The following is an 8,634-nucleotide window of genomic DNA, read 5'->3' on the forward strand; positions in this document are numbered from 1 at the left end:
GATGTAAGCTCGGTGGTCAACAAGATTCTTCAGACACATAGTATAAAAACAATGCAAGTTTGCTTGTTTCATTTTCTTGTTGTGAACGACCAGTTCTAAATTGACATCTTATTCTTGTTTGCCATGCAACATCCGTATTTTTTGCCTAAGTGTTTTTTTGTTGGCTCCATTTTCAGAATGGGCGATTTTACCATGAAAATACCTATTCCACATTTTAACACTGATCCCTTTTACCAAGTTTTCTTAACCTTTGGATTGAAAAAAAAGAAAAAAAAAAACATTACTATGCTTTGTGACCGAAACGAAGAACACTGAGCAGCGAAAAAGGCTGCAGTAGCATTTCTACCAAAACTACCGAGTTAATGAAACTTAGGGGAAATAGTTCACTGGGTGGCGTTTCTTGAATGAACTGAAAATCAAGGAAACCTGAAGAGAACGCCAAAAAAATGACCTAAAATTTGGAAGTTACTTTTGGACTCGGCCCTTCGATAAATTGGTATTTGTTGCCAGCTTTTCATTGTATCCTCCAGAAGGCAAATCCGGACCCTTGCCTACTAGTACAAAAATTCAGGAGAGGGTTGCTTGTAGGTGTATATTTACAATTACATTTATTTACATGTTATTTGGTCGGTAAAATCATTAGATATCACACCAACCGTAAAAATAAATAAAATTAAAATTATTTTAAAGCCCCCTCCCTCCTCCCCTCCCCTCCCCTCCCCCTAATCAGATGCTCTTTGTGATTCCGTTCGTTTTGTTTGTTTGATTTTGTAAAACGTTTAGAATAATAAGTATAAGTTGTTGACAAAAGCTATTTTGTGTCTTAATATGCAATAATATTTCTCTACGAATATGTTCATTATTTACAAAATGTCAGATAGGAGAGTTAATACATGATTAATTAATAAAATTCTTGTTCCTAAAATACTTGTATTCGATTGTTTCCACTATCAACCACAATAATGCTTCCCTCCTTGGTTACAGCAATACCGCAAGGGTTCTTAAAGCAGCCCTCATCTTCACCAAACGCGCCAAAAGTGCTGACGAATTCGCCATTAGAGTCGAACACCTGTATCCTGTGATTGTGATAGTCACAAACTATAATGTTGTCCTCGTCATCGCAGGCAACACCCTCTGGGCCGTCGAACAACCCGTTTTGTGATCCTGTAGAATAAAATTGCAAGCGATCTTATCTTTACGTTGTGGAATTGGCATACTAGAGGCATACGTTCTGCGCATCTCGAGATACTCGGGTTTCCTATGGGTGGTGCCTACTAGTACAGGGATATTTTTTGCGCGGTTTAAAACTATACGGAGAAAGCAGAATTTAGCAAATGCCTTTGGTATCCAAAAAGAAAATTGGGGGTAATCACGCATTTTTCAGAGATAATAAAGCTTCAATTTGGAAAAAAAAAACACCATACGTTGCTTTGTATTTTATTGTTTTTCAGAATAATTGTTGCTTAATTATCTCGAAAAAATGCTTGGTTACCCCCAATTTTCTTTTTGGATCTCATTAGCCCTTGTTAAGATCTGCTTTCCTCGCATAGTCATAGTCCACACAAAAAGACTCCTTTATTAGTAGGCACCGTCCTTAAGAGCTGTTGTTTTCTCTCATTGTAGCTCTGGTCCTAAAGAAGACCAGTTGTACTTGTTGAAATATTGGTCCAATTAAAATTGTCCTTTGCAACCAGTTTGGTTTGTTTACACGTAACTGAAGTGACGTCTGGCGCGTGCATTTCTACTACAAGACATTCGTCAGCGAAAAGCATTCAGAACAGTTTAATAGTGCACTGTGTGGTCCTCTTCATTAAAAAGTCGAGACGTAGATCAGCATTCCTAGCGACTCAGTAAGCGAGTGATACTTGATAACAATTCTGTTGTGTTGTTGTTCTTGTCTTTCTGTTGTGATCTTTCTGAATTAACTTGGGACCAAAGCAGGATCACCGGCACTATCCCGATAAGCTGGTATTTACTTTCAGCTTTTTGCTCTTTTAAATGACTGGGAATCCCGCCTCTCCACCTCCCCCGTCCCCTCCTGTCTTCCCCCGGGACAGGGTAGGTTATCAGCTCAAACGCAGCTACTATTAGAGAACCACTCAAGCAGAAATAAATACCGCTCTTGAGTGTTCGAAATAGGATAGTCGAAACTTACTACACAGTTTCTGCTTGCTTAACTTGTCTAGTCTGATGAATCAGTGCTCTTTTTTAACTTCCTGAGCGTTTACTGTAACAGAAGCGGAGGTAAGTAATTTTTCGCGGAGTTTCTTTTCGTTCTGATTATTAAGTTAAATTAAGCTTAGTACCTTCCTTTCCAAAGCCTGACAAACATTTTCCTTCCATATCAAAGACTTGCACACGATCATTCACACAGTCGGCCACAATGATCCTCCCCCGTTGATTCACGCACACGTGATGCGGGTATATAAACTGTCCCTTGGAAAATCCCTGGGATCCGAACTGGCGTACGGGCTCCCCGTTCACATTGAACAATTGCACCCGGTGGTTATCTTGTTCCGACACTATCACCAGTTCCCCAGGGGTGCACTCCACTCCGCACGGATGGTTCATAAGGCCAGGTCGCTCAACTCCAAAGCCACCAAACATTCTTATGAAACGACCGTCCTCGTTAAAAACTTGAACGCGGTGATTGTTGAAGTCCGCTACCATCATGTGACCATTAGGGGCACGAGCCACGCCCTTGGGGTTTCTAAATTGGCCTTTCTCTGTCCCCTCCGAGCCAAACTTGAAAACAAATGTTCCCTCAAAGTCAAAGACCTGTACTCGGTGGTTGTTGCAATCTGTGACAATCAGATGGTGGTTTTCTTCATCAATGGCTACATCCCATGGCATGTTAAATTCACCTACAGATAGATAGACATCGAGTGAAATATTATACGGAAATTTCACGTCTTTATCGCAATGGAATATTTGTGGCAGCTGACAGGGGATACAGGCTCTAATAGTTCGTTTCTCTCAATAAATAACAACTTATAAAGTGGTCACTTAAAGAATGAAGAAACAGTATTGGAGGAGATGAAAATTCGTGCTTTTGCTTTACCACACTCGGCTGTCGTTGGTTAAAAAAAATCGTGTCAGTTTCTCAACCAATTAGAAGGTAGACCAAAACCAATTGTGATTCGCTTGCATCTATTTGTTTCCCTGGTCTTGACGGCATTAACTGTATCTATCTGCTTCGAATTCTAATTGGTTCATCGTATTTCCTTGTACGTTTTTCGTTGGTTATAACCACTAATATGGTCGCTCAGCTGAGAACCGCTCTTACCGGGACTGCCCAAAACCAGCGACTCATGTAGTAAAAAAAAAAAAAAGCTAAGTAGGACTGACTTGATAAGACAACTCTGGGGACGCTGGGGATATACTCCGGTTAGGGCAAGCATGTTGATACACGAAAGATAGTTTGGCCGTGTGGGACTCGAACAAGTCTGGGGCGATCTGCGCCGTTTGCAACGTCTTACATGGTTGGTCGATAGAATTAAAGAGCGAACAACAGAACAATGTTTCCAACCCTAAAAACACAATATAGCTGCAGGTTATCAGGGTCCAGTGAAAATAGAGCTTTTGAAAGGTGCAGTCCCTCATACCTCATTCACAGTAAACAAAACTTTCTCCATGACGACTTTGTAGGCGTACATGTGGCAGAAGTGAACGCGCTTCATTTCTCAAATGGGTTATTTAGTACATGTATAAGCGTAAGTATGAAAAACAGATGTTTTGACCTCGAGTAGAGCCTAGGTTTTGACCTTAAGAGTTGCGCGATCCTAGCGAAAATCTTACCTCCTCCATTCCCCTCGCATCCAAAGCAAGCCATGACTTTTCCAACCTTAGCAAAGTCCATTCTGCCAGTCACATTAACACTGAAAGGGCTTCCATTAATGTTGATACTTCTCATGGTGACTGTGATTTGATGGTTTCCTCGCACTATCGGCTGATAAGACACCGTGTAGGTCCCGTCTTCGTTGTCTATTACGTAAACTATTTACAAAAAGAAAACGAGCTTTAGAGAGCTAGTCTGATCGACTTCTACTGACAAGTAGATTCATGATCTTTCTCCAGTTAACCACACAATAAATGACATCTAGCTACACTGAAAAACCAAGGAAATCACCGTTTTAGAGGGTGATTCCTTCGAAATAAACTCTGACATGATGAAAAATGAATCCTGAAATGAATTTAATTATAATTATTTATCCAAAAGAACAATTTAGTGTAGGCTTTGGGACAGGAACATGGCTCAAACGGACTGCCAAGTTGTTTCGCTCGTGCTTCTTTTAATTCAAAAGTTGATTACGTTTTAGTAGCTAACTGGCTCATCTTTATCGTCTCAGCTCTCATAATGGCTGTGATCCTACATAGGGAGCTGTTGTTAGCCTCAAACGGACGTATCGTGGGCAACCGAGTCACTAACGAAAAAACGCCCATTGATCTCTCTGGCGTAATCACGCAAAAAGACGATGGGCAAGAAGCATGCGCAGTGCATCACAAGACCTTGAAGACAGGTAAAAGACACTCCAGTTCTCGTAAGCACCCGACGTTTGTTGCAAATGTTGTTGGAGGCAACTGTTTACAGAGTAAAGACATCTGTTGGCTGCAGCTACCGGGGCGATTGCACCGTTTGCAACGTTTACATGGTTGGTCGAGAGGACAAAAGAACGAACAAGAGAACAATGCTCCCAGCCCTAAAAAGCAATGCCGCTGCAGGTTATCAGGGTCCACTAAAAATAGAGGTTTTGAAAGGTGAAGGTCTACCCCAGCTATCTAGTAAAAGCGATGGATACTTACTCGGGACGGGATCTCCCTCGGGTGGCTCAATCTCAACCTTGATTGGCTCGCCTTTACCGCTGTATATTTCATTCATTCTATCTTTTGCAGTAACAAGAAACACTGCTTCCACTCCAGCCTTTGCGCGGTGAATTCCAACACCTGTGGCAAAACAGTATGGTGGATAGGCATGGTATACCTTGACCTCTCCAATGTGTTCAATTGCCTTTCTAAAATCGTCTGTGGAAAACGCGTAATCGATGAGGTCGTCTTCTAGCGGCAAATACTCTAATTTCTGATTGTTCAAGTCCTGCAATCGCTGTGTCATCTGTTTTTTCACCATCATTACCTCGGCTTCGTTTCCGTGCCTCAGCAAACTTTCGGTGAAATCGATGCTGCTGTTTAAGTTGCCCAGCATTAACTCCAGCTCATCGAGTTGTATTTCCAGCGTTTTGGATTTCATTCGGTAAACGTTGTTGACTTGAGTCAGTATTTCTTCTTCTCGCTCTTGGATAACCTCTCTGCAGCGCTTGCAGTTTTGATTCACTTCTTGTAGCACTTGTTCCAGCTTGCAGTCAAGCCTTTTCTTCGTTTCGGCGACTCTTTCAATGGACTCCTTTAGTGGACCGATTCGTTTCTTTGTGTTCATGACCAAGACGCCAACCTGGCAGAGACAAACCAAGAAAGATTAGAGCCAACCACAAATACCTTGAGCTCATGTCAAATATTTCTTCTTGTCTTGCCTTCCTACTCAGTCAAAATAGTACGTTAACTTACAAGGATCATTATACAGTGGTACAGTAAGCTGTGGCCTGAGTAATAAGGGTTAACATTTGGTGTGCAACTTCTCCAGCAAGACTGAAATATTGCCTTTCAGGGTGCAATTATTTGTTGCGTCTATTACCAGGTGAAAACAGGTGAAAACATAAAATCCGCGTTTGAAAACTAAGAGTAGAAACGACGTTTACAGTTCGGCCACAAAACATTTCTTGTGCACGAAGGTGTTGATACGCATAAAAACAATCGCAACTTGTAGCAAGTCAGCAGACGAAAATTCTGGCCTTATTACTTGGCCTTTATGCAGAGAAAATTGTCAATGAAGATTTTATTATCCCGGTCAAAAACCATTACCCGCTGATAATTTTAAGAGATAAAGAATAAATGTATAATGCCGAATAAATGCATCCTGTCCATATCATTTACACGAGGCATTTACTCAGAATTACATTTATTCATTATCGCGGTCCATACTGTTAAATTTGCCTCCCCAAGGCTCTGCACGTCTTTAAGAAAGATTTGTTAACTTATAGGCTAAGTCGCTATCCTGTTATAATAACGAAAATGAGCTAAAATAATCGAAGAAAAGCACCATTCTGATAAACAAAATAACCAATAGTTCAGGTTACCTATGAACCCTAATTCTTTATTCGGTGATTGTTTCGTTGGCGCATGGACAGGTTAAGTAATGGCAGTGATTTCAAGTGATTACTCAGATTACTTTTAAAATTACCGTGACCCAGTAAGTCCCGCCCGAGGACTCAAATGCAATTGTTTTTTCATTGTCCTACGGCTCCTAGGCTCACAAACTGGTAAATAATGATTTTTTTTACTACAGAATTTCCTCTTGAAAGCGAGATGGGGAAGTAATTTATAGCAATAGCCCGGTAAAAGCCTTCGAAACCCATTCCCTACGGTTACAAAACGGACCAGGAAAAGATACATTTTGTAGTTTCGTTGTGAGTTGTGTTTACCTTCTTGAAAAGTCTCCAACATTCAAAAGCTAGGCAGCAAGCCAGTTTTTGAACAAGCTAAGGCCGCCACAAGGCTGGAACTATTGCGGCCTTATTTTACCTATACACGAGCTAAGTACAATTTGTCATTTGAACAGTTGTCAAGGAAAACTCGGTTAGGTTTCAGGTTTATAGTATTTCCACGTTTTAAAAACATTACAATAATATGAAGATAAACAAGAAGTTTAAGCAAATGCGGAGGATTGTGAACGAAAACCAGTGTGTTATAGAAAGTTCACAACCTAATCTGGGAACTAAATGTTTACTTGTAATATACTTGGCAAATATTATGTATGGAACGTTGGATTGAACTGAAATAAGTTACTACATGAAAGAATGGGAGGGCAAACAAAAAAACTTAGCCGAGTCGAGCAGATATCTAGGATCTAGGCAGAAAGCCGTTTTTAAGCTTCAGATTTAAGCAAATGGGCTTTAAGTTTATTTCTAAAGCATTAGGAAGATGCAGCATTCTTGATGTTTAGAAGTTTGTTGTTCCAAAAATCATCAGCAGCAAATTTGACGTTAAATTTGCCATTATTGGATCTTGGCATCGTTTCTCATCGTTCGTACGTACTTAGCTATGCACTAAATACTACATACCTCGGAGCGATGCTTCTTGTCCACATCCTTCAAGTATCCATAATGGTGTTCTCTGTGCTCAATAATCAGACACTCGCGACAAACAGGATCATCACAGGTCTCGCAAAAGTACTTCAATACCTCGCGCTCGTGAACCGCACAGAGCAGCGGACGATGCAGTTTGTCCTGCACTTCTTTTTGCGCCTGCAAGTCGTTCAAAGCGATCACTTCATGTTCTTTAGTCAGGCGAGTTCTACGATGCGCCGCCACACACTGTGCACATAAGAACTCCATGCATTCAATGCAACGCGAAGTCGCCCTGTTTTGCTCCTCGCAATTTGTGCATAAAACAGGATCCGAGTTGCATTTTGCAACGGAAAGGAAGTCGAGCATATTGTTGATGAAGAAGTTCGTTGACAGGGCGCCGACGCCATCTTTGGGCACCGAAACTTCGCATCGACAAGTCGGGCATATGATGATGTTTTCGCCGCAGTGAATGAGTCCCTGAAGACAGTGCTGACAGAACGTGTGCAAACACGGGAGAACTTTGGGCAATGTGTAAGTTTCCAGGCAGATTGGACACTTTAGAAGGTGCTCTGAAAGTTTTTCAACCTCCACAGAAGCCATAGTTTCTCGAGAAAACGTATACGATTGTTTGTCGAACGTACTACAGAATTAAGAAGTAAATCATTTTCGCGTTTACCATTTTAAGAGGAATTCCTGGGGCTCTATTCCGATTTCTTCTACCAAGGTGCGTTTTTAAACGGGTGTTCCTTCAAGCGTGGCAAAATCCGACGTTTGTAAATTGAAATTTTACACGCCCTTGCCAAACAGCTTTTGCGCACTGGATGAGGCCTAAAAACAAAACAAATTCAAGAACGTAAAATTTTGTAGTGCCACCTGCTACGGTACCTGCTGCAAATCGATAACTGGTCGGTGTCGATCGATATTTTACCGGACCTAGTATAATTAACCTGCTAAACTTCAAATGAACTATTGCTTAAGCCGGTGAATTAACGAAAATTTCTCCTATAGTTGGGACCTACTTACGAAGAGAAACGTAACCCGATTACTAGGATTTCCCTTGCAGAGGAAACAAAGTGTTGGCCTGGGTTTGCAAGCAAATTTTTCAGGTTGCCAAAGCAGCTGAATAAAATTCAACTTCGATGAATAAAATTCGCATCAGGAAAAAATTGTAACCCCCAGATCGATTTTCTGTTCAAATTACATCAGACTACTGTATTTTTTAGTTCAATGGCCTTAATCAAGAAATATTTGAATAAGTATTTTTTGCAATTTTGCAAGGCCTTTTGTGGTCAAATTAGAAACCTTCTGTTATCTTGGCCCTTTAAAACCAAAATTTCGCCGAAATAGGCTGTTCTTGAAAACAAGTATATATTTTGACGAGAAACGTAAATTTGATTTAGAATTACTGAAGTATATAACGTCGAGGTTTACCAGACTTTTGTCGGTGTCGATTTGT

The 8,634-nt window shown here is 40.8% G+C and overlaps 1 protein-coding gene across 1 annotated transcript; it reads right to left on the bottom strand.

Moving 5' to 3' along the window:
- Positions 1–723: 723 nt before the first annotated feature.
- LOC146479753 (E3 ubiquitin-protein ligase TRIM45-like) lies at positions 724–8,374 on the bottom strand. The gene is made up of 5 exons (XM_085110560.1): positions 7,173–8,374; positions 4,804–5,446; positions 3,799–3,996; positions 2,307–2,864; positions 724–1,164 (listed from the first exon to the last, which is right to left on the bottom strand). Exons 1-5 carry the CDS (start codon positions 7,776–7,778, stop codon positions 920–922), a joined length of 2,250 nt encoding a protein of 749 aa, XP_084966686.1. The 5' UTR covers positions 7,779–8,374; the 3' UTR covers positions 724–919.
- Between the last annotated feature and the right edge of the window lie 260 nt (positions 8,375–8,634).

The sequence above is a fragment of the Pavona decussata genome, unplaced genomic scaffold (assembly GCF_977016875.1).
Source record: "Pavona decussata unplaced genomic scaffold, jaPavDecu1.1 SCAFFOLD_58, whole genome shotgun sequence".
In the NCBI taxonomy this organism is placed as follows: Eukaryota; Metazoa; Cnidaria; class Anthozoa; order Scleractinia; family Agariciidae; genus Pavona; species Pavona decussata.

Coding starts and splice junctions, on each gene's coding strand:
- LOC146479753 (XM_085110560.1), bottom strand. CDS start 7,778: ATGGCTTCTGTGGAGGTTGAAAAACTTTCAGAGCACCTTCTAAAGTGT. Junction 2,865..3,798: donor ATGCGAGGGGAATGGAGGAG/GTAAGATTTTCG, acceptor ATCTATCTGTAG/GTGAATTTAACATGCCATGG. Junction 1,165..2,306: donor GTCAGGCTTTGGAAAGGAAG/GTACTAAGCTTA, acceptor TTTATTCTACAG/GATCACAAAACGGGTTGTTC.